This window comes from Tetrahymena thermophila (assembly GCF_000189635.1).
Source record: "Tetrahymena thermophila SB210 genomic scaffold scf_8254402, whole genome shotgun sequence".
Lineage (NCBI taxonomy): Eukaryota > Ciliophora > Oligohymenophorea > Hymenostomatida > Tetrahymenidae > Tetrahymena > Tetrahymena thermophila.
This window is the reverse complement of record NW_002476185.1, coordinates 224,858-250,889: the sequence shown is the minus strand read 5'-3', so window position 1 is coordinate 250,889 and position 26,032 is coordinate 224,858. Positions and strand designations below refer to the sequence as shown.

The following is a 26,032-nucleotide window of genomic DNA, read 5'->3' as shown; positions in this document are numbered from 1 at the left end:
TCTTCTTTTTTAATTTCTTTATAAATTCTTTCTTTCTTTTATAATTTAATTTATTATTTGAATGATACTTTTCACACTTTCCAAATTTATTTTATTACTTTTTATTTATTTATTTATGATGGTAAGATGAAATTTGATAGCTCATTTTAACTAAATAAATTTTTTGATGATTTTTTGCTATCTAAATAAAATAAAAGATAGATAGATAGATGTTTAGGAATAATTATTGGCTCTTTATTTAATTGTTGTACCACTTGCTCTATTTATTTCGTTTATTTATGGATATTTTTGGGATATTGCTTTTATAATTCCTTAATAAATAATTTATGTCTCTATGAATCGAATACTAATATTTTCAGTTGGAAAGCTTTTTAAATTCAATTAAATTTGGACTAATTAAAGTAATTCAAATGTTGTTTTATGGAGACAGGATATGAAGTTAAAGTCTATTTATTTTCCTGTTATATAAATATATGTATGTATATTACTAGTTAATTGTAATTCAGATAATTAAATTTTGTGTTAATTAATATAGATAATATATTTACTTTATATTGACAATTTCTGATTTTTTATATAAATTTTACTTATAAGCTTGAGTCTATGTTAATTTTCATACTAATAAATTTAGTTTAATAGAAATTTAAAAAATAATCAATTTCTTGGTTTAATCTTTTCAGAATTTCTATGTTTAAGGGATGAATAAACCTAATTTTTTACATATTTCATTTTCCAATATATTTATAGTAATAATATGTTCAGCATAAAGTTTCACTGAAAAGTTCAAAAGTCTAAAAAATAAACTAAAGAACAATTAAAAAATTAGAAACTTTTATTTTTTGACGTTTTTGAAATTTTTTAATCATTTAATGAGAAAATGAGAGTAAGAATTTGGAAAGTTATTTTGAAAATAAACTAAATTTTATCATAGCATAAAGCATAAATAAAATTAATGGAAATTTATAAAGTAGTTTTAATTTATATTTTTTTATAAATAAAATAGATGATCTCTGATGAAAACTCTGTCAAAAAAAAGTAGAACAGATTATTTTTAAGCATTACATGAGTAAAATTTCTAGAAAAGTAATAAATTATTAAAAGAAATCAATAGATTCAGTTCATTTAATATTAATATCTTTAAATAGTAAATATTTATTAAGCATATATAATGAGCAGTAAACTTTAAGATCTAAAAATTTCTTACGAAAAGTATGTAAATGAGAATACTAAAAAGATGTTCACATTTGCAATAGGTTTGAGCATTGTTGGGCTTAGTGCCTCGCTATTTTATTAGAGATTTATATTCCCAAGAGTATTTTTTATTAATTAAAATGTTTGATTCTATTTAGCGTAAACACCCTTTTAAATCAATCAAAAAAAAAGATGTATCCCCTCTAATTTGAATACAAAAAAATGAAGAGCACAATTAATAAAATATAAAGCAACTAGAAAAGTATAATTTAGCTAAGCATCATAAAAAGAATTAAAATTTGCAAAGATGGCATAGTTTTTAATTTTAGCGTACTTAAAGATCTTGATAAGAAACCACTAGGCTCTTCTCGTGGATAAACATCAAATCCTTTTTTACCTCCATTTGAAGATGGGCTTTTTGTTTAAGAGCTTTCTAAAACTCATACCCTTCTTTTTAATAAATATGCTGTTGTTAAAAATCATATGTTAGTTGTTACAACTTAGTTTGAATATCAGAACTCTCTTATTAATTAAAACGATTTTTCTGCTGCTCATAAGGTAATAATTGAATGTTTAAACAAAATTATTTCATTAGATAAATTGCTAAATAATGAATAAAAAATTATGTTATCCTGCTAAAGCCAACTTGATTTGTCTGCACTCTTTCTAAATATGAAAATTATTTATCTCGTTTTTAAAAAAATCATTTTATAAATAAATTTTAGGTTTTATTAACATTGAAAGGATTCTGGTTTTTCAACTCAGGTCCTGATGCTGGTGCAAGTTAACAACATAAGCATATGTAAGTAATGCCATATGAAGCAAGAGCTGATACTCCTATTTTAAATATTTTGCATAAGAGAGCTAGGAAGTAACCAAGTGAATGCTAATACTTTTTGTATGAGCCTTTTCAGTTTAAGCACATAATAAAAGTTTTGAGATAAATGCAAGAAGAAGAATCTGTAGAAAGCTATGGGGAATACCTCTAAGAGTGTTATATAGATTGCATGAAAATACTAAAAAATTTAGAATAAACTGGAGATAGTTAAAAAATAAAACAGGCCTACAACATGATTGTTATGGATAACTTTATGCTAATAGTAATTCGAAAATAAGAAAAAACTGAATCATCTCCCTATATAGCTATTAATGGAATGGGCTTTACTGGAAGCTTTTTACTTAAATCTTTCTAAGAAATTTAAAAGAACGACCATATTAATCCATTCGATTTATTGAAAGAAGTATGTGTTGAAATAGATGAAAAAGAAAAGATAGCCATATAATCTCAATATTTGTTATAATAAATTGAAAATTAAGAGTGCAACGAATAATAATAATTAATTCATTAAAAAGAGCATGAGCCTATTAAATCAGAATAAATTCTTTGAATTTATAAAATAATTATTTTGTATTTATGTTATTTTAAATATTTGATATAAAATTGAGTTAGATAAAATTAAGCAAAATTAAATAAAACATATTAATTTACAAGCTTTTATAATAAAAAGTATAATTTTCTAGCAATAGAATAAATATCAAATTTGTGTTCCAGTAATCAAAATATCTATCTATTAGATTTATAAATCAAAAATTAAAGAAACATACTTTAGCTATTTTATTGATTGATTTTTGGTAATTATATCATAAATTAAGACTTTGCAAAAGCAAAAAAATATTTCAAACATTTAATTTTAACATTATAAACTATTTTAGAGATGGGATGCCTTTGTTGTTGCTGTAAAAAACCATAACCAGTTAAAATAGAGGAAAAAGTAGAACCTCCTATTGATATATAAGCTTTGTTAAGAAAGTATGCTCATCTTGTAACAGAATGGGTTGTATAGGAGAATGAAACAGAAATACTTAAGATTATCAATGAAGGATTTTCACCTGATTTAATATTTGATGCTGGTGGGTATGAGACTACCATTTTGATTTTAACGATAGCATTCAAAAAAGATAAATTAACTCAAGCTGTTTTAAATTATCCTCAAAACCTTAACGTAGTAGTAAAACCAAATAATGATTCTGCTTTAGTGATGGCAATATCGCATAGAAATGTACATATTACTTAGCTTCTTTTGTAAAAAGGGGCAAATAGGAATATTTTAGGGCCTGAAGGAAAAAGTCTAGTCGAACTAGCAACAAAATAATTAAATTAATGTAAAGAATCGAACGACGAATAAGGAGTTCAAGTTATGGGAGAGATAAAAAATATGTTACAAAGCTATCTTTAAAATTGATAGAATATTACTTCAAAAGTAAAGCTCTAAGTTTATAAAAAAATAAAAAAAGTATATTACTTAATATCTTCTTAATTATTTTAAATTTAAAATAAACACTGACACACACAGATTTAGATAAAAAATATTGTGTTAGCTTATTTATTCTTAATTTAATTGCAAAATAGCAATCATACAACAATTTTTTCTATTAAATATTCACTTTTATCAATATATGTGTAATCACCATTGTATTTATTTATTTATTTATTTATTGAGATGTACTATAGATTTTAAAACAATGATCAACTAAATTAATTAAAGAAATTACTTATGTATTTTAAAGCTTTCAAATATCATTTTTATGTAGACTAGTATTTGTTAATTATTGTATTATTGGGCTTGTTGAGCGAGTGAGTGAGTGAGTACACTTAGTTTATTAATTTTAATGTGCTGATCTTCTAATCAAAGAAAGTTAAAATAAATCATTTCAAATAAATAAAAGAAAAATAGAAGTAAGATTAATAGGGCATTTATAAAAAATATTTATTAAAAAGGGGAATACAAAGTAAAATGGAAAATTAGAGTAATAAAAATAGGGCATGTCTCAAATAGAAATATGCAGAGTTAAGGAGCTAATTAGTTAAAAATGTTTCTTACAATTTACACTTCATTTTTTTTGAAAATTAACGCACTTTTGATGGTTTAATAAAAATAAATTTTGATTTTGATTTAAGCAAAAACTAAACAAAGATCGATGAAAATAGTTAAATTGATTATATTCTTCTAGATTATGCTGGAAAATCGATTTCCTAAATAGTTATTAATGGCAAAGAGATTATCATGCAGCAAGATATGTGGCATGATAATTTTATTAAAATAAATATAGATCAGCTGAAAATGTAGTAGAATGTGGTAGAAATAATTTTTTAAGGAAATTTTCACAACGATGGACTAGGAATTAGATAAGTTACTCACCCTGTTAAAAATAATTATTAAAATAACACTTTAATTTATACACTTTTTCCTACTAATAATGCTCATAGGGTATTTCCATGCTTTGATTAGCCTGATATAAAAGCTAAATTTTCTTTGCTTATCGATGCTCCTCAAACTTGGACAGTAATTTCAATTTAAATGGAGAATTTCCAAGGATACGTAGATGCCTATTCAAAATAATCAATGGATTCAAAAGTAGTACTTTCTCGTTGGTATTTTGAATAAACTCCCCTAATCAGCACCTATCTTTTTTCGTTTGTAATGGGTAAAATATTACTTATATCTACTTGATAAAATTAATTTTAAGGTGAGCAAATTAAAATAAATTATATAAAAATTAGCAGAAAAAATAATTAGGGTTTAATTTAAATATAAAATGGAATCAAGTAACTGCAAATTTATCATTTTATTTTACTGATATTTATTTTTACTAATTTGTTTTTTGTTACTTTTTGCTAACTTAAAACGTTAATATTTATTAATAGGAGATCTTTCTAAAGTAGAAAGAGACATATAATATGGTCAAAACAAAGCTTAAAATATTAAGTTGAGATTATTTTCAAGAGCTTAAGTAGGGTAAATATTAGAAAATTAAATGGAAGAAATCTCTTTTATAATTTAGCATGGACTGACTTTCTTCGAAAATTTCTTTTAAACACCTTATCCTTTTTCAAATTAAAAATATGACTAAGTCTTTTGCCCACAATTTCATTATGCTGGAATGGAAAACCCAGGACTAGTCTGCTTCACTGAAAATTATCTTATTACTGAATAAAAATCAACTAATATTCACACTACAAGAGCTTCAAGTATACTTCATGAACTTTCACATATGTGGTTTGGAAATCTAGTTACTATGTAAGTTTTATACATTAAAAAATAAATAATACATATATGCTTTTAATAATAGTTACAAAATTATTAACTTTTTAATTTAAAGGAAATGGTGGAATGATATATGGTTAAATGAGAGCTTTGCTACTTACATTAGCTATTTGTGTTTGTCAGAAGTCGATGAGTTTAGGACAAAATACATGAATCCTTGGATCAAATTCTGTGAATATAAAAGTAATGGATTTAACCAAGATTCAAAGCTGAGCACTCATTCAATAGCTTAAGAAATAGAATCTACTGATGTCTCTATGGAAATATATGATAGTATTACATACTCTAAAGGAGCAGGAATAATAAAGCAATTGGTTTTTTTAATTGGACTACCATCATTCTAATCTTTCTTGCACTTATATTTTTAACGCTATTAGTGGTAAAATGCAAGCATGCATGATTTTTTCTCAATGATACAATTAGTTTTAAAACAAGATAAAAAATTTGAGAATTTTAATATAGAGATGTGGATAGATTAATACATATGTAAGCCTAGTTTTAATGTGATTTCATTTAAATAAGATATTTTGTAAAATACTATTACCTTCTTCCAAAAGCCATACCATGAAAAAAATCATCCTTATCTTAGATTTCAATCCTTCAAAGGTAAATTTTTAATTCTATTTATTAATTTCATTAAATATTTTAAGCCAGAAAAAGCAAAAAATTTTAACTGTTTACTTAAAAGTTTTTTTTTGAACTGAGAATATAATCATCATTTAAAATATAAGCAAAAAAATGCTAATTTGTTTAATTTATCTCTAAATATAAATAGTTAGACTATATAATTAGCCTTTATTTACTGGAGATTACGAAGATATGGATGTATTTTTTTCTTCCGAATAAGTAGTGATGCACGTTGATTTTAATAAAAAATAATCTGTCAGGAATGGTTATTCTAATTAGAATTCTACAAATAATTAATTAAAATGTGTTCTAATAAATTATGAAGATCACAGTTATATTTAATTTGAGTTAGATGACTTTTCTAGATTTAATTTTTTAAGCAATTTTTGTTCAATAGATGATGAATTAACTCAAATTATTCTTCTGTAACATTTTAGTAATGAAGTTTAACTAGGAAAATTAGCAATACAGTAATTTATATAAAGCTTTTTAGCTATACTTGATAAAGCACATAATAGTGAGAATATTTTTGTTTAGACTATAGAGTCAATGTACAATTTGATTGAAATGTTGCCAAATTCAATATAAAAAATTGAATCTGAGAAGGTCTTTTATCATTTATTGTCGAAAATAGAGAATATTGAACTTTCTCCAATGATAGTTACTGCAATCATAGATAAAATATCATGGTTTGGTTCTTCAATTAAGGCACAGGAAATCATGAAAAGCTGGATTATGAATTAGTAATTACAAATTTTTTACAATATTTTTTACATTGTTTGTTTGTAAATTAATAAAATAATAGATATGAACCTTTGAAAAAGTAAAGATGGAATAATTATGTTTTAATTTAAACGATTGAGAACATATTTTAGAATAGATACTTTACTAAAGAAGAAAGAAATTATTTTATCAATTAAAGACTCAAATCAGGAATTACTTACAGATAATTTTGTGAAATTTGCGAATACGAATTTAATGAGCTCATGGAGATTTGGAATAAATTTTAATCTAAGTCCTATCAGGATTAGACTGCGATTTATGAAATATCTCTTTAAATGAGAGCATTTAACAATCCTGCTAATCAGTAAATTTAAGAGTTTCTCTCAGAAGCTTTCTTCTAAGTTTTAGAAAAAATTTTTAATGAAGCAAATTCTGAATATGCTAAAAAATTCTATCAAAAGCTTTTCCCAAAGCAAGGAGAAATAAATAAACTGTTAAAAAAAGTGGATGACTTATTGAACAAAGCTGATATATCTGTGATACTAAGAAGTCTCTTATAATCAAGCTATAGCAAACTTGAAGAATAATAAAACATTTTACTAAAGTATAATGAATACTAGGCAAGTTAAAATCTTCAATTTTTCCACAACAACCAATGATTTTAATAAATTTTTTTAATTAATTAACTTGATTAAGTAAATAAGCAAGAAATTATTAAATTGCTATTTAAACTTATAATAAAAAGTAAATAAATCAATGTCTTTTCAATTATGTACATAAATTTATATTATCTCAATATCGTTTAACAAAGAAAATAAAGAAAATGAAAGAGTTTATTAATTACAAAGCTAATTAATTACTTTTTTTCACTTTAAATTATTTTAATAATTACAAATAAATAAATAAATAATTTTTATTTTACAAGTAAGTCACTTCCCATAAAATTAATTCATATTCATTCATTATTTACAATATCAAAATCCCTTATTAATACAACAAATTCCTAGTTTATTTACATTTGGGTCTTTCATTTCATCTAACATTTAGCCGGAATTAAGGTCTACTCTAGTCCAAAAATACATGCTGGCTCTATTATTTTTGATATTATTTATATTAAAAAATAGCAATAAATATTTTTATTACCTAAACCACCCTTAAATTCTAGCAACTTAGTAAGCTCCTGCATAAATTTCACTAAATGTACATAAATGATAGTCATCTTTGCATGAATTTAGAGCCTTTGTTTTATAATTAAAAACATTAAAAAGTTTCATAAATATTAAGATATAAAAAAATAATTGTATTGCTATTACTTCTTAATAAGTACAAGATAGACAGCCTAACTTTGCATAAGAATCACCAGAAATAAAAGAAAATGGCTGGTAAGTTAGTGATTCTATTTCTGATTCTAAAATTATTATTATTAGTTTACGTGAAATTTTGGGTGTAAATAAATAAATTTTAATACTTTTTAAAATGGTTTTATAAAATTTTAAGTCATCTAAATAAAATATGGGTCCAGAATGCCATCCATCTCTTCCAATATGGAAATCACCATCATTATGCTTTTATTTATTTATAATATAGTTACAAATATATAACAATTCTTTCTAAAATTCTATTAAAGTATTTTGAGAAGTTTGTTTGAAAAATAAAGAAATATTACTCTTAATTATCCTTTTAAAATCAACTAATTATCTAGAATTCCATTAATATAGAACTAAACTAATTGAGTTGACATTGTTAATGTTATTTAAGTCCACCTCCTGATAGGAAGAAGCCCATTTGAATCAAAATCTTCATTCCAGTTATTATCTGTACTAACTCTTATATGAAATCTACGTGAATTAGGCCACAAAATAATAGAAGGTGTTAATTCTTATGAGGTAGATCCTTTGTGAAGAATAGTCTTCCAACCACCTGTGTTGTTATCTTAAATCAAAAAAATCCAAAAGCTTAAACTGAAATCCTCTGTATTATACTAAGGAATGTGTTTGATTGTAGTTGTCGTATTTCCAGTTTAATCAAAAAATGCGGAATAGCCTTAACCTCCTTATTAAGGTCCTACTTTTGGCACATTTATAATATCATTCTTCATTTGAGAAGTATCAATTCCATATGAATCATCGAATTTATATTCTCCTATTAAATTTATTTCACTGCTCTCTAAGCCTAATTCATTTTTCAAGTCTCCCAAGCATACTGACCTTTCTATTTAAAAGCATTTACCTCTACATATATAAATTATATTTTAAACTTCATTCATTTAATAGTGAAATAGAAAATTTAAAATTATCTTACCTTAAATCTTCTACATCATATGCAAATGAAAATACTATCAATTACAAAATTAATAAATAAAATTATTTTTTCATTATCTTCTTTGATCTTTTAATGCTATTTTGATTAATATTTTATAAGCTTCACAAAGTATTAGTCAAATCTTTAATTCCCAAAAAATATTACTAATTGTTTTTAATCTCAGAGCAAACAAATTTTTAAGATAATTTTTGAAAAACGATAATCAATAGCAGCTATTATTGGTCTTTTCTTTTACTTTAACGCATAACTTTTTTATCAAAGTATTAGCAGAATGAATTCATAAAGCAATCAAATTATCAACTTAATGAATAAATTTCTTTGGTTTTTCTATCAAAATATTTTACCTTTAATATAAATTAAGCATAAAAAATATAGATTTTTTAAACAATTCATCACTTTAATTAAAATATTTTAATTTCAATTATTATTTGGTGTTTCTTAATAAGAGAATATTTTAAGAAGAAATATTTTAAATTATAATATGAAAAGTAACTAAAAAAATGACATAAGGCTTGTAATTATGTTAACCTTTAATTATTAAAACTTTAAATACAAAGTAAAACTCTACTTTAAAAATTCGTTTGCAAAAATTGTTATTATTTTTATATCATATTGTATAAATTTGTTTTGTAAAAAAATTAATTTCATAATTTTGTTAGTTATTAAAAATTACATATTTTGACTTGAGATCTAAAATTTATATTAGCATCAGAAGGAATGGAAAGCCAATATGGAGTGAAACAGTATTAATAGGATATGGTTAGTTTATCAAGCTATAACAATTAGTAGTATAAGTTGCTACAACAATCAAAACAATTAAAGAAGTTGATATATGAAATGAAATTAATAAATAAATAAATATTTTATAAGAATTCTTTATAATAATAATAAATTGATAAAGTATTATATATTTATTATATATAATTTTAAGCAGTAAATCAACTTAGAATATACATAAAAATAAATAATTATTTTTGAAATAAACTAATATAAAAATTTTTTAGAGAAAATAAAATGAATACATTCAAATACTATTTAATAGATTTTTAATTATTTTAATACTTAATAAATAAAGATAATTATAGATAAATTTAAAAAATTAGATAATAAATATTGAATGGTTATTATAGTTTTAGGTAAACAAAATGTTGACAAGATAAAATTTAATAAGTTTAGTACTTAATTTAATTAACATTTATTTTTTATTAATATTTAGTAATAATAATAAAGATTGGTAGGAAAGGATAGATAGATAGATTCAATAATTTATTTATACAAACAGATTTTAAAGACATTTCATTATTAACATGAATGAAAGTATTATTGTAAAAAGGAAGAAAATTATTAATGAATAAAGCTTTTTAGATAACGCCTATTAGTTTAATGAAGGCAGGATAGTAGTGTTTGATTACGCTATAGATAATTTCGTTGACAAGTTGAATCCAAATATTAAAAATGTTATAGATAGAAATTATGATGGATTTGTTCAAAAAACTTAAGAAGTTGCTGTAGAAATTAAAAAATTGTAAAGGTAAATTTAATGGGAATAAGATATCTTTGATTAAATTGAAGAAGATTTAGATAATCAGCCTGTTCTTTAAGATCTTCATTAATAGATAAAGAAGTATAATGACATATACCATTATTATTAAAAGTATATTGATGTAATTAAATCTCATATCTAAATAGAAGAAAAGAAGTTGATCTATCTAAGATAACAATACAGTCAATTAAAAAGTATCTCTCAATAAAAAAATACTAAAAAAATGGCTGGGTTAGTTAAATACTTTAGAGAAAAATTATCTTTATTTTAACTTAGTAGGTCTAAAAATTCATCTAGAAGTCCAAATAAAACCAATTCCTAGGTTATTAACTCACCTTTATCAATTACAGGATCTACTCTAAACTAAAATTCCAAAAACATAAACTTAAATTCTAATGTTTCGAGTAGAAGAAAGGAATCTTTGCAAGTTTATGAAAATGATTTTGAGTTTTAATTGACAGATAGGACAAATTTAAAATCGAAAAATTTAGATAATCTTAATAATTAATAATACCCTTTAGATAACTAAAAGTAATAAAAGTGTAAGCCTAGAATGGTTTTCTCTTTAAAATCAAGTCCAAATTCACATGGATAACATAAAATAGCCTACGAAGAAAGTAGAAAATCATAAACAAAAGGGTTTTATCCAAGTATTAGATAATTAAAATAGGAAAACATGACATTAAGAGATACTTAGTAGATAAAAATGTTAAGTTATACAAACCCAAAGTAAAAATTAAATAATAGCTCACTTTATTTAAAAAATAGTAGTGGTGAATAATAAAATTATTTCGGAGTTACTCATTAAAATAAGTTTGACCTTTAAAGTAATGATTTTAATTATGCTTGCACTTTAAAAGGAAATAGTATTGATTTAGGAATAAGATAAAAGAAAAGATATGAAGACAAAGCTGTTTTGAAAGAATCTTCTTATTTATTTACTCCAATAAAAAAAGGAAGGAATTAAGGTTAAAAAATAACATATGACAATAAATTTAGAAGTACGCAAGCATCTCCAAGCAATTCTTTCCAAGAATTTAGTTTGATTTCACAAAATTCAGTTATGAATTCATTTAATGATAACTTATTCAAATAATCACCTAAGATATTAAAAGATTTAAATTCAAGCTAAATGTACAAATCTAAAATTTAAGATGTCCAGAGTTACAGTTAAAGAAAAAATAGTGTTAATAAAAGTATATTAAACTTAAACGATGTTGATAACCCAAATTAAAAGAAATAAAATTTAAAGATTTTAGAATTTGATAATACATTATAGTAATTCCCTATAATTTTTGACTAAAATATAGAGAATGAGGAGAGAAAAAAAATAATAAATTAAGTAAATCAGAATTAAAAAAATAATCAGAAATTTAATAATAAATTTAATCAAATCTAATATAATTATTAAGAGTAACATTAAAACTAAGAAGATTTTAAATTGAAGTAGGAATTAAATTCAATTTTAAAAGAAATCCAACTTGAAAAACAGAAATCTACGTAAATCAAGAATGATATTCTACTTAAAATTAAAAATTTAAATAAAATGGATTCTTTTATGAGTGAGTCCTTCAAATCAACATAAAAATACGTAGAAAAAAAAATTGACTCCTAGGAATTCAATGAATAATTTTATACTTAAAAATTTTTAGAGATTATAAATATTATTTAAGATTAGCTGAAACCAAGAATGGGTCTATTTTCTTAATAAAAATAAAGAGATAAGAAGAAAGAAATCAATTTTATTTTAACAGAAGAAGATCTTGAAAAAATTTCTGAGAAAGAAGAATTATTTATCAATGAATCTTAGCAAAATCTATCAATTTAGCATCAAAATAGCCAACATATATTTGAAAATAGTACAGATTTAAGCAACAACAATGAATCAAGAAAGGTTAGGTCGTCTATGCTATCAGTAAAATCTATATTAGAGCTTTAGTAAGATAAATAAATAGAAGTTAGAAGAGAAGAGCAAGAAGAAATAAAAGAACCAATCCATAACCAAAAAAATTATTCTCATTAATCTTCACTATAATAATAGAATTCTATTTTTAATAAACTTCATTTTTATGATTTTTAACAGTTAAAATCTTACTAGTTATTTTTCTTATTGATCAAAGATGAAAATCTTATGGGAAAATTTTTATTGCAGAGCTTTTTGAAAAGGAAGCGTGCTTTATAAATATACGCGTAATCAAAATAATTTTGAAATAAATTATGATAAAATAGATATATTTACAAGTAAAATATTTTAATTTAAAGGAAAAGTATATTACTAATACAAAATTATCTTATAAAAATTTTTAAACTAAAAAACTTCTTAACATACATTTGATTCAATTCATATTAGATTCATAATAAATTAAGTAAACTGTTTATTTTATTTTAAATGATACATTAGATATAAAATTTCTAATTCTAAAAGAATAATTATTTTAATTTTTGTAACTTTATTTTATATGAATGATATTTGACTTTTATATTTTCTCAGACTCTCCTTCTAAAATTTAAAATATTTGATATTAACAGGATAAAAATTGATTGATTGTACTCCTTCTTTATTTTATGGTCTGTTATCTTTATTTCTTTCAGTTTTAAATAATTATATTTTTTTAATAATAAATTTTAAATTTATATTTTATTTTATTTTAAAAGTAAAAATACTGTAGCTATTCAATAATTAATTAAAATACATTCACCGAATGAGATAGTATTTTTGTTTTGGATTGTTATATTTTTTAACATAAAAATAAACTTAAAACAATAAAATTCTTTAGTTAATTTATTAGCATTAAGATATAAGTATATTTTGTATAATTTAACAAATTAAGATTAATTTCATTAGTAATAAATTCAATTGAGAATATTGCTTTTATTGCTCTTAAAATTGAGTAAAATCTTTAAATAATATTTTCTATATTTTTTAGAAAAAATATTATATAAAACTTGATATTTAATTAGTTGATTTATATTTAAAATTAAATAACATTTAATTTAAATTAAGTTTTTCTTAATTAAATTTTTGGTCAAAAAAATATTTATTTTTATAAAATAATTTAAAATTTTCATTTTAGGATATCACTTATTATTAAAATAAAGAAATATATAGTATAATTAAATAATTGATTTTATTTTATTATACTTTATCCATTAAAAATCAGTACAAAGAAAGGTTGTTTATTTAAAAAGTAGATTATTAATTAAGCAGGTAAAATTTTGATTTTAGATTCAAGTTGGTAAGTTGGTGGATAATTAAATTTTAGTAGAACATTAGAATAAAAGTAAGTATTTTTTATTCAAACGAATAGAGATATTTAACGACTTATATATATAAATAACTTAATAAAAAAATTGTTGAAAATATACATAGATATATACATACATATAAGCAAAAAAAAATAGGTAAACAACAAGCCTTTGCTTAATAAATAATTAAAGTAGAAAGATTAACAAATAAAGAAGGCTAAAGAGTTTTTATTAAAAAAACTTGATAGAGAGAAAAATGGATATGAAGAATGTTATGAATGTTATAAAAGATAAATTTAAATAGATATATTTCAACTCTTTGTTTAGATATTTAAATGGATTTACTCGCTACTAAAAACTTTCTCATATTCTTATTGTAATAAATTATATATAATAACTATCGATGACTACTTTTTGTTATCTTAACTAGCATAGAAATTCTTAGAAATACATATTTTGGAGTATTATGAATGATTTTTTAGGCTATTTTATTATGTAAATAGATTTATTTAAATAATATTTGATATATAGTAGCTTAGTAATTACTGTAGGGTATATTATCATATTGCTTCTCATTATAATCAGAGGTATACTATTTGAAATTAATCCTAAAAAAACTAATTTTACTTTGTTTGAAGTCTTTGTAAGCTTTATTTTAAAAATGCAATATATAATTTATTATCCGCTTGCGATTTAATTCTCTCTAATTTTGTTTGGAAATGGAGTTTATTATTTTGATCAAGGTAACGACACAGGAATTAATTCTACATTTAATTATATTATCTCTACTTTTGGTTTCTTTTTATAATTCTTTGTCAAAATAATGGCAAGCTATCATGATATAGAAATTAGATTTAAGTTTGAGGATAAGCTTAGCAGACCTGTAACTTATTATTTTGTAAAACAGAGTATAGGAGAAACTATTTTATCAATTGCTTTTGCTTACAAAATGCCTATTATTTTATATATATTTCAAATAATCTAAGGAGGTTTAGCTGTGTTTGAGTATTATAATTCTCATATATTTCTTCAATAAGAAATAAATAAGCTATTTGTATGCCTTTAATCTAGCATTATTCTAATTAACCTCCTGCTTTTTGTAGAGTTTGAGTACCTTGATCCTAACTTAATAGGAGCTCTTATATTAATAGTATTTACATTATCTACAAAAATAACTCAAGGAATTGATTATTACAAGTATTCGTCTAACTATATTAAAATTAATCCTACTTAATATCTATAATTTGGAGATGTCGAGTATTATATAAGATCTATATGGAACTATTCGAATTTTGGAGTAAGTGAGTATTTATCTAATTGGGTTGGAGTTCACTTTGAATCACTAAAATAACAGCATTATCTAAGATGTAAAAAGGTATAAATTATTAATTAATAGTGTTATATTTATTTTTTTATTTTCTGATGAAATTTCGTTTTTAACTGCAAAAAACAAGTGTAAAAAATTAAAATTACTATTTAAAAAATAAAAATTACTTTTAAAAAATCAATAATTGAAGATGAAATAAAACGAACTAAAATAAATGAATGAATAACCTTTAAAAATATATCAAAAATAATATTTTAACTTTTAGAGATAAATTTTTATTAATTTAAAATGGTAAAATTAATATTTTAAACATTATTAGAATAACTGTTTCTGCTTGAAATTTTTGGAATAGGAAGATGAAGGTGATATTTAACAAGAATTTGTAGAAAGAGAGAAGTTTTTTAAATAGAATGTATTAAATGTATTTTAGCTGTACTTGTAAAGTAAAAACAGATTGAGTCCACCCAAAAGTGAAGGTGAGTATAATGTTCTTCGGTTTTCTTACCTAGCTTATATGATAGATGTACTTGAGAATCCTTTGTTAAGCCTTCCTTATATCACAAAATTAAATAACTTATAATTTAATCCAAGAGAGTAAATAATTCTATTTCTCTTATAGCAGCAAGTTAACATGAGATTTAGTAAAATCGTATTTAGAAAGGAGAGGACTGATTGGTCATAGGTTATATATTTTGATAGGTCTTTATTGGTTTTGTAACAAAAAATGATTGATATTTTCTAAAAATTTAGATAATCCATTGCATTAATGGGATTAGATTATTTCTCCATTAAAGTCCTTTCAGATAAAATTTAAGAAATTAGAAAACTACAAAATGAAATAGAATCGATAATATTTCAATTGTTTAATTTTAACTAAAACAATAGAAAAATTTAAGAATTTATAAGCATTTATTTAAATTAGTTTGATTTCAGAAGAAAGACCTTTAAAAAGCACTTAAACACGTAAACAAAGAGCTTTTATAAAGAAAAAGATTTTCTTGTTTTAATAACAAATTCATGCATTATCTTTTCTTCGCTTTTGAAGCCTTTAGGAATAGTAAAAAGCTTTACAACCAACACCAAAACAATCTTAGAGTATTTAATTTTACATTATATATAACTCTTTACGATTCAAAATTAATTTGTTTTATTTTTTATAATTTTATTTAATAATAAAAAAATTTAATGAAAGTAAATTTTAATTTAAGAAAATAATTTCAATTTTTTACGCAAACAATATTTTAATTTTCTTTTATGTAATTTAGGGATATTTAAATTGAAGAACTTGTAGGATAGAGTTGTTCATTAATGATCCCTAAATAGATTGCGATCCATCATGAAAGAATATTAAGAAATTTTATTGAGAATGGAAAGGTAGAGTCTGTAGAGATTTAAGAAAATAGTTAAAATAAAATTTAATAAAATAAAAAAAATTTATTTTTCTTTTGCAATCAAAATAATTAATTTATTTAACCGATGAGGATGCTATTTCAAATTAATTAAATCAGCCTGTAGGATTTTGGAATATGTTCTCTCATTTCAAAGGATGCCCTCATGAGTGATTATATTTTATTAGATATTGTCCAATCTAAATCCACTAGAAAAATGTACTCAATGACTCATATGACAAAGCGGTTATTTAATAGTTGTCTTAAGAAAATCTATAAAGAAGACAGTAATATTATTTTGTTTATTTTTATATGCCTTAAAATTCTAATCTTTTTTAATTTTTTAAAAAGAATAAATTTAAAACATGGATATAATGTTAATGATACCTGAAGCAATGATTTTAATGCCAGACTATATTACTGAAGTATAACAAAATAATAAAAAACAATTATTTGCAAGTAATATCACTACTATAATGTTTTATCCAATTAACGAATAACAAGTACCAATATTTAAGCTAGAAAAAATTTTTCATAATCCTTAAGTATCAGCTGTTTAGCTTTATAAAGAACTATGCAACGAGGAAGACATAGGAGTGTGTGAGATAGAAATATCATGGGATAATTTTTATATACAATCAACAAATACTTTTGTATACTACATTGAAATACTTAAATTCAAACCAATCAAAAAATATAGCGAGAGAATTATAACAGTAAATTAATTTCGCTCAAAACTACAGAATATCTATAATATAGAACTATCGAATCTAGAAGATGTCTGTGGTTTTCAACTAACAAAATCAATTAAGCAAAAAACTAGTATAAGATAGTCAATAGTTTAATCTAAAGTTAGGTTATCTTCACTGAGCAATTAAAATATATAAAACAATCCTAATAGTTAATTGTCAGATTTGAAGCTTAATGAACACTCTTCACAGAATGCAATTAATTAAAATTAAGTTACTTCTATTTTGTAGAATAACTTAGAAGATACAAATGCTAATAATCCTAATTCAAAAAATTACATTGAAAATACAAATAAATACTTTCAAGAAAAAAATAAAACAAATGAGGTTAATCCTTCTGATTAGCTGTAGTAAATTGCATAAAATATGTTTTTTTCTGAAGAACAACAATAAAATCAATAATTGAATGATTTTCTTAAGAAGCAATCTACTGAAGAATTTGGATAAAAAGAAATAAATTTAGATTAAAACATCATCTAAGATTCTAAAAATCCAATTTAGGAGGATTTAAAAAATGTAAAAGAGTTTAGCTTTATGAATGTTTCAGCTACAAAATTGTCCAGATCTTTTGAATTAAAGCAGGAAACATTTTCTTTTTAAAATTTTTAAAAATAAAAAACTGGTGACTCTTAGTTTGAAAAAAAAAAGAGTCTACAACATTAAGAATAAAATGGAAGTGAAAAAACACAAAATAACCATTATGATACCTTAAGTGAGAGTGATAAGTAGTCTATGACTTCATAAAGAAACCCTTAGAAAAGCTAATTAAATTTGATGATTTACTCTTCCTCCAATAGAAAAATAGAGGAATAGGAATTCAAATCTAAAAAAAACTAAGATTCATTTCAATTATAAAATATAAGGAAAATAAGCCTTTAAGCTACTATTGAATAAAGTGAAAAACTTTAAAAATAATTAGAAGATTTTAATGAGATGCCACATCATGAATAAGACATTTAACTTTATAAGTATGGACATAACGATGAATTATATAAAATTGAAGAGGATTTTAATGATTATTTTACAGATGTTAATACACAGACGAATAAGTTTTCCCAAAAATCCAAAAGTTAAAAAAAACCTTCAGATTTATAAATAAATGAAATAGGTAAACAGGCTCTAGATTTAAGTTTAGAAGAAATGAAAGCCCTGCAATCAAGTTATTATTTTTAGAGCAATTAACAACCAGATTAAAGTTAGATTAATAATTTAAAATCAAATTTTACTTTAATAAATAATTAAGAGCAAGAAAATGAAAAATAGTAAGATGAAGGTTCTTATTTGCTTTAAATTGCATAAAACTAGCTAGTAGTTTAGAATTAGATGCTTGCTCCATCAAAAAAAAGTGATTAACTTATAAGTTAATAAAAAAAAATTATCAGAAATTCAATGAGCTATTTGTAATAGCTACATTCTTGCCCATTTAGTAATTATGTTCCTTCATTAAATAATTAGTATACCGAATATCAAATTTAAGAAATTATAAATTCAAACTCTAATCAGTACGAAGATTTAATCAAGAAAAAAATAGTTTAATAAAAGTATTACAATTCAAATCAATATTTCAAGTAATTTAATATGCCAAACCCATAAAGAACCTAATCTGTAATAAACTATCTTGTCCCAGACTAGCAGTGTAAATATTTAAATAAAAATATTAATTTTCTTAATGCAAATATTGAATCAATAATTTTCAACATTTTTTTATTTTAAATAATAAAAAATCTTAAATTCATTAATTTTTAATTAAAATAAAATTAGAGAGCATCATAGATAACTCCGTAAGTTAAATCTAAAATAGCTAAAAGTTTTCAAATAACGAAATTGAAGATGAAGAAGGTTAGCAAACTGAAATTATGAGTGAATAATTTATAGAAGAATTGATTAAAGAACATAACATAGATAATACTAGCGCTACTTCTTCTAGAAACGAAATAAATTAAAAGAAAAAAAGAATAATTAACCTGATTTATTCACCTTTCAACTTAACAAGTTTAGATATCATAAAATTTCTTTCTTTAGCATTACTTTGTGGTTTGTTTTTAGTAGTTATTCTGAACTACATACTTATCAAAAATGACATAAATAAATGCAAGGAAGATACTATAGATATATGTAAATATTTTTTTATTTGAAAACTTCATTTTTACTTAAATATTTTATTTATTTCATCCTAAGTTATTTTATATTTTTAAGAAAAATTAGGAGATCTTATATTATATGAGAGCTTGTAAATTCAATCAAAAACTTTTAGCTAGCTAGATGAATAATATTCATTTTAAAGTTAAAAATTAATTGATGAAAATGAATTTGCTAAAATATTATAAGATCAAATTATGATGTATGGTAATTATACCTAAACCGTATAAGAATTATACTCATTACCATAGGATACCTATTTGTTATAAAAGATTTTATCTGTGTTTTCGAATATTATAGACTTTTTCGTAGACAGTAAAGAAAATACTTAAATTAAATATTTTTTATACGATATAATAAAAAGAATACAAAATTACTATTAATATTTGCAAAAAAACATTCTAATTAATGAAGAGTATTAAATAAACATTAATTTTTTGACCATAAGCAATACTGTTGTTAGCATCCAAAATAGCCTTTATAATTAACTGAACTAATATTTGACAAACACTCTTGATTCACTTCTTTTGGCATTTGTTCTTTCTATTCTCATGTCTATATTTAATGTATCTATTTTGATACCTATTCATATTGTAGGAATCAAAATTATTGAAGACCAGCTCAAAATATGCTCTCATTTTTCTAGGGAAAAACTTTAATAGCTTTATACAAAAACCTCAAAACAAATTTAATAATTGGTTTAACAATCTAAAGAAAACGAATAAGTTAAATCTTCTACTAAGGTAGCAATTTAATAAAATTTATAAATTCAAAATTTTGAAAATATTTTTAATTTTATTTTTAATTAATATCATTGAAGGATAATTTGCTTTTAATGTTATTAATTACTTTACATCCTCCTTAACTTATAGCAGTACTTTGCCAAAATTAAAAAAATACAAAATTTATCATTCTTTTTTAGAAATAATGAACTTAATTAACTTTTTCTTAATTAGGGAGGATCTAGAGTATATAGGATTTATATTTGAATGAATTAAATATTTTATTTTTATTGAAAAGAATTAAAACTTTATCTTGGGTCACAACATTTAATGGAAAAAAAAAGCCTCTAGCTAAACAGACAGTTTGAAGTATTTGGATTTTAAGTTTATATTATTTGTTGTTTTCTTGTTTATATTGCTTACAGTCTATCCTTTATTCAATTATGTGTATGGAGCGAAGTTTATCAATCAACTTTTGGATATAATAAATATTATGTAAAGCTTAGAACAAAGTAGAATATGCATTGCCATAAATTCTGGAGCTCTAAACCTAAAAGTATACTCAATAGCTTCAAATTATACAATTCTTGACAATTAATATGATTCTGAAGATTTTTAAAGATAAATAAACTAATTTCAATAAGAAGCTTTTAATAACCAAACTTTATATTTGCAATAAATGAAATAAATACCTTCTTATTTCAATGATGATTCTTTAATTATGCATGATGAACTCTAAATAGCCTTTTTAGATCCCTTATTAAATAACTTGTGTAGCTATCTTTCTGCTTCTTTCTTTAATAATTAAACATTGAATTCCCAAGATTGCCCCAATTCTTTTAATTAATATCTTGAGAAAGGTTTGATATTTTTAATAACTGATTTATACCAGCAATAAGATAACTTTTTAAGTTATTTAGATTTACTACAGTCATAACCTAGCACACAAATAAAAGAATGGCTTATTTAAATTAATTTCCCTAATTATTTTTTGAAACAAAGAATAGTGAACTTAATATATTTTGATTTAAGCTTATAGATTTAAAGCAGTGTTAAAGATATGATAGATTATGTGATATTTCTTTAATATTGCATGTTTTTATATGCTATTTTCTAGATATTATTAATTTAATTTTGTTTTCAAATAAGACATTTATACTTAGTACAAAAAAGCATATCTAAATCTAAGCTTATATTCTCAATATTTCAGGTAGAATTTGTTCTTGAAAACAGTTATTTCATATCATACTTTAAGAATAAACTGAAATTTAAACTTTGAAAACATTATTAAAATAATTAATTTATAAAAAAAATTATTTGCAAGTAAGTTTTTTTGTATTTATTTTAATGATTGTAGATTGATTGGTTAATAAAGTTTCATATTTTGAAATAGAATTTTAATTTCTTAAAAAACTAAAAATTCTTGTTTTATTTTCAATGCTATCTCAAAAAACTTTTGTTTATTTACAATTTCTCTTTATTATGATTATCTATCTATCTACCTATCTTTTGGTATTTAATGGAAAATTAAAATCAATTAAATATTTTTTTTGTATATATATTAGACCTATTTATTATTTTAAATTTTAAAGTTTGGCGAAGCTAAGCTAAAATTTAGAATATCTTAGTATGTATTATAGAGAAAATAAATTAATTAGAAACTGATCAAAATATCTTGCTAATAATTTGTTAGCTTGTAATTGATTATATATTGGATATCTGATGACTTTTGATAATTTGGATAAAAACTAATAAATTATTAAATCAAAAAAAATAGTAGAACTTAAATATATTATATCATTGCTTAAAATGATTTGCAATATTCATAGATAACATATTCGCTATATTTTAATAAACTAGCAGACTAAATTAGCTAATTAAAATACTTTTAAGTGCCAAGAGTGCATTTTGTTGTATTAAGCAAAGCCTCACGATTAAATTATTTCTATATTCCATGCTATTTAATCGCCCGATAATGAGCATAAATTTTAAAAAGAAAGAATTCAAAACTTTTTCAACCAGGTATCTAAATTCCATCATGACTTGGTTGCCAATGTTAATTTATAAATCAATAACTTGATAAAGGAAGTCACCAAAAGAATGATATAAATTAAACATTTGAATTATAAGCTCATAGAAGAGTGGGTAATGGTTCATAAAATGATGGTAGATGACAAATACATTAATAATATTAATTAAATGAAAACAATGCAAGGATTATCAAGACTGGTCCTGGAAAGCAACGATCTTGAATAAATTAAATAATATTTTAATCAATATATTGCATAAGCCATCTAAATTGATTCTCTTTAAAATATTTAATACAAAAAAGAGAATGTTGATTTTTTTATGAATTATATATAACATTTTCAAAATCAAATTATAGCAAGCTTTGACAACAATTTTAAGCATATGGCTCTTAGTTTTTTTAAAAAAAAAACCAGGCTAAACTTAAAATATGAGTTAGAAAACATATAAAAGATTTTCTTATAGCAAGAAGTTAATTATTATGAGCATATGACCTAAATAATAAAAGACATCAATAAAAATTATAAAGCAACTGAGTACGTCTAAATTAATAACCATAATAATGTTAATATTGCTGCTTAAAACTCATAGATATAAGGAATTTTTAATCATCTTTAGTAATAGCCTATCAGTAACAACTTAGATTGCTATAATCATTAATTAAATAACTACAGTTAAAATTTTGATGCACTAAAAGTTAATCCTTTAATTTAAAAAACTATATTTAGTTAAATAGCTGAAAAATAAACTTATAAATAGTTTTTTCAATTTAATTAATTGAATTCTGAAACTCAAACCAATCAAATACCCTAAATCAATATGAATGAAAAAGTCTATTAAGTTGGCTAATTGGGTTAGTAGTAAATTTATTTTAGAGAAAATAACCAGCAGTAATAGTTACCTCAATAAATTAACAAAAATATAATTCATGATATAGGATATAAACTCAATCCTATTTAAACTGAATTATCTATTATTAACCCCATCCCAAACTTAGATCAGTATACTTAGTTAGAGCCTTTAAATTTATAATAACAATAATAATCGAATTAGTTTTATAAGAATTAGATTGAAGAAGGCAATAATTTACTCAAAAATTAGGATTAAAAAATGGAATAAATAAGTGCTTTAAATAAAAACATTGATGGAAATTCTTAAGACTATTTGTAATAATAATCCCTTTTATCTTAAGAAATTATTTAAAATAATTAAAATGAGGAATTACTTTCAAGTAATTTAATTGTAAATGGCAACGAAAATTAAGGAAATATTCCATAGGGCAATGAAGTAATCAATAGTTAACAGACATTTAGGAATAAAAATGATAATGTCCTTGACAATGCTAAAACATTCTAAAATAATTTAATTTTAAATATCGATTAAGAAAATATTCCGTAATCAGTAGAAAATAATGCCTTTACCAATAGCTAAGATTAACCATTTTAAAGAACTGACAAATATCCTCTTCAAAGAGAATTAAATTATTTTCTATAGAATGAAAAAAATATTATAGAATAAGCTGAAGCAGTTTATCAATCTCAAAATACATAAAATAATCTTTAATAAAATGTAGAGAATGCTAATAATAATTAGGTAGATGGCGTTATAGGACGATAAAGCATTGACATAACGAATGAAGAAAGTACAATTCCTAAATGCAATCAAACTTAATTTATTGAAAATTTCTTCAGTTTGCAATAGGACTAAGCAGAATAGATACTAAACAAAGTTTAATTATAGCTGGATGATAATAGAACTTAAAATAAAGAAATATAACCCAACAATTAAGATCAAATTATGAATGACACACTTCCAATTTAATCTATGGAATAACATAAAACACTTAATGCATAAATAGATTAAGAATCGTAAATGAATGACTAAAATTAATAATAGAACATTTAAAATCAAATTGAATAAGAAATATAAAAAATTAATAATTAAAATTAAATTTAAGTTGAAGATGAAAATTAAAATATTTAAGAGTAAGAAAATTAAGATAATTAAATTTAACAGATTCAAACAAGCGGAGAAGAATAATAATTTGTAAATGAAAATCAAGCTTAAAATGTTACATTAAACTGTGAATAAATGATTATTGAAAATCCTGTTAATTAAGTTTAAGAAAAAGAAGTAAATTATGAATAAAATTAAATTAATTCTTAAATTGTTGCTGAAATTGAAATAGCTGGTTCTTAAATTTGTACAAATGTTAATGAAAATTAAATAGCATAAAACAGTGAGTTGTAAACTATGGAAGAAGAGAAAAAAAATTAGGAATAGGATCAGTAGCAAATAGAATAACAACAACAAGATGATAAGGATGATTGTATAATGTATGAAAAACCCTCAGAGATAAATAATATAAAATCTGAGATAAAACAAAAATAAGCAAATAAATCATTTTTGAAAAATGTTAAACTTTAAAAATAAAAATGCAGAACTAATTTTAAAGATACAATAATTATTGATTAGGATGACGAAATAGAAAAACACTAAACTGAAAAAATACATATAGAAGATGATTAAGCTGATTAAATATTTTTCACATCAAATATAAAGCAAGAACGAGAGAATCAAAGTAAAAAATAAACAATTAATAAGTAAATAAATCATGAATTATAAAATTTACAAGAGGAAGATTTGTTTAGTATTTTTTAGGAAAAAATAAATTCTAATAAAAATTTAAAAATGCAAGAAGAACATGATGTTGAGATTTCGAATCTAAATAATAAAAATAATTAAGGTAAAATTAATTTATCTGATAAATAAAAAGGTGGTGAACAAATATGTATTGATTTATTAAATCCAATATCAAAAACTGTAGATCAATAACCTCCTTTGAATTTAAACTTTTAAAATCTAAAAGACTAAAAAAATAATGACTCACAAGTTAATAACTTGGAATAATAAAAAATAATAATAGATTATAATTAAAAAGATGAAATGAACAAAAAAAATAAAAGTCGACTAAATTCAAATGAATAATTAAATGATGCTTAATTAAATAATAAAAAGAATAAAAGTGCTGAGATTCCTGTTCATTAGATAGAAGATACAGTCTTTTAGTCAAAAAATAATATAACAGAAGAAAATATTAATGCAGCATAAGAAAATAGTAAGATAGCAGGAGCAAATAATTTTATTGAAGAAACTTAACAATAAGTAGAATAGTAGGTAATTCAAATGGATTAATTGTTTCCAGATGATAATGCACTATTTACTCCAATCTAGAATAGTATTAAGAAAACAGATGAAAACTAATAAAACTAATTTGCTGCAAAAAAAATTATTATCACAAAGAAATCGATGATTAACTAAAGTGCATAAAAAACATAAAAGCCAAAGCATATTAAATTAAATATAGTCAAGATACAAAGCGTTAAAGATCCCAATTAAAACCAATAAAATGAGTATAACAAATAAGATGATGAAATAGCAAATAAATCATTAAACTTAAGTTTTTGGGAGAAAGATATTGAAAAAACTGATTTGAATTTTAACTTTTGTAAAAAATATATACCTTCGAAACAGCCATTAACTAATAACAATACGTCTAAAAATTATTATATTAACTGAAAATTTGAATTAAATATTTATTAATTTGTTTATTTAAATTTAAAAGTAATTAATTTATTTATTTATTCATTCATTTACTTAATTTTAATTTGTTGATTTATTTAAATTATTTTAGAATTTATTTTATTTACTTCATTTGTGATTTTTTAAATGATTATTTTAATATTATTTAAAATCTTTTTTAATAATTTCTTCAAATTCTACTACTGAAATACTAAAAATCAATTTAATAGTTTAATTTTGTGAATTTTACTATAAAATTTATTTGATTGATTCTTTTAAATTAATATATTTTATTTATTTGATTTATTCAAATCATTTTAGCATTTATAAAATTTTAAT

General features: G+C 22.1%; 10 protein-coding genes across 10 annotated transcripts; 8 read left to right on the top strand and 2 right to left on the bottom strand. All coding sequences in view use genetic code 6, as the record gives it.

Annotated features, from left to right (window-relative positions):
* Nucleotides 1-1,013: 1,013 nt before the first annotated feature.
* On the top strand, nt 1,014-2,579 carry TTHERM_00658840 (ATP adenylyltransferase; the record flags this gene model as incomplete). The annotated part of the gene is made up of 4 exons (XM_001024085.3): nt 1,014-1,083; nt 1,146-1,312; nt 1,384-1,749; nt 1,917-2,579. The coding sequence occupies 4 exons, from the start codon at nt 1,014-1,016 to the stop codon at nt 2,577-2,579; spliced, it is 1,266 nt and encodes a 421-aa protein (XP_001024085.3).
* A 327-nt stretch (nt 2,580-2,906) lies between these two features.
* On the top strand, nt 2,907-3,434 carry TTHERM_00658830 (hypothetical protein; the record flags this gene model as incomplete). The annotated part of the gene is made up of 1 exon (XM_001024084.1): nt 2,907-3,434. The coding sequence occupies one exon, from the start codon at nt 2,907-2,909 to the stop codon at nt 3,432-3,434; it is 528 nt and encodes a 175-aa protein (XP_001024084.1).
* A 552-nt stretch (nt 3,435-3,986) lies between these two features.
* TTHERM_00658820 (peptidase M1 family protein) lies at nt 3,987-7,306 on the top strand (the record flags this gene model as incomplete). Its single annotated transcript, XM_001024083.3, has 5 exons — nt 3,987-4,677; nt 4,898-5,270; nt 5,353-5,903; nt 6,073-6,667; nt 6,730-7,306. 5 exons carry the CDS (start codon nt 3,987-3,989, stop codon nt 7,304-7,306), a joined length of 2,787 nt encoding a protein of 928 aa, XP_001024083.2.
* Nucleotides 7,307-7,621: 315 nt separating this feature from the next.
* Nucleotides 7,622-9,022, bottom strand: TTHERM_00658810 (concanavalin A-like lectin/glucanase family protein; the record flags this gene model as incomplete). The annotated part of the gene is made up of 6 exons (XM_001024082.2): nt 7,622-7,736; nt 7,791-7,885; nt 7,961-8,055; nt 8,116-8,212; nt 8,314-8,878; nt 8,949-9,022. 6 exons carry the CDS (start codon nt 9,020-9,022, stop codon nt 7,622-7,624), a joined length of 1,041 nt encoding a protein of 346 aa, XP_001024082.2.
* Nucleotides 9,023-10,276: 1,254 nt separating this feature from the next.
* TTHERM_00658800 (hypothetical protein) lies at nt 10,277-11,192 on the top strand (the record flags this gene model as incomplete). Its single annotated transcript, XM_001024081.2, has 2 exons — nt 10,277-11,068; nt 11,118-11,192. The coding sequence occupies 2 exons, from the start codon at nt 10,277-10,279 to the stop codon at nt 11,190-11,192; spliced, it is 867 nt and encodes a 288-aa protein (XP_001024081.2).
* A 396-nt stretch (nt 11,193-11,588) lies between these two features.
* Nucleotides 11,589-11,957, top strand: TTHERM_000658799 (hypothetical protein; the record flags this gene model as incomplete). The annotated part of the gene is made up of 1 exon (XM_012799985.1): nt 11,589-11,957. The coding sequence occupies one exon, from the start codon at nt 11,589-11,591 to the stop codon at nt 11,955-11,957; it is 369 nt and encodes a 122-aa protein (XP_012655439.1).
* A 4,733-nt stretch (nt 11,958-16,690) lies between these two features.
* TTHERM_00658790 (hypothetical protein) lies at nt 16,691-19,357 on the top strand (the record flags this gene model as incomplete). Its single annotated transcript, XM_001024080.2, has 3 exons — nt 16,691-16,760; nt 16,825-18,858; nt 18,984-19,357. 3 exons carry the CDS (start codon nt 16,691-16,693, stop codon nt 19,355-19,357), a joined length of 2,478 nt encoding a protein of 825 aa, XP_001024080.2.
* Nucleotides 19,358-19,989: 632 nt separating this feature from the next.
* TTHERM_000658789 (transmembrane protein, putative) lies at nt 19,990-20,674 on the top strand (the record flags this gene model as incomplete). Its single annotated transcript, XM_012799984.1, has 2 exons — nt 19,990-20,104; nt 20,382-20,674. 2 exons carry the CDS (start codon nt 19,990-19,992, stop codon nt 20,672-20,674), a joined length of 408 nt encoding a protein of 135 aa, XP_012655438.1.
* Nucleotides 20,675-20,719: 45 nt separating this feature from the next.
* Nucleotides 20,720-21,178, bottom strand: TTHERM_000658788 (hypothetical protein; the record flags this gene model as incomplete). Its single annotated transcript, XM_012799983.1, has 2 exons — nt 20,720-20,730; nt 20,776-21,178. 2 exons carry the CDS (start codon nt 21,176-21,178, stop codon nt 20,720-20,722), a joined length of 414 nt encoding a protein of 137 aa, XP_012655437.1.
* Nucleotides 21,179-21,826: 648 nt separating this feature from the next.
* TTHERM_00658780 (hypothetical protein) lies at nt 21,827-25,690 on the top strand (the record flags this gene model as incomplete). Its single annotated transcript, XM_001024079.3, has 1 exon — nt 21,827-25,690. Exon 1 carries the CDS (start codon nt 21,893-21,895, stop codon nt 25,688-25,690), a length of 3,798 nt encoding a protein of 1,265 aa, XP_001024079.1. The 5' UTR covers nt 21,827-21,892.
* Nucleotides 25,691-26,032: the final 342 nt, after the last annotated feature.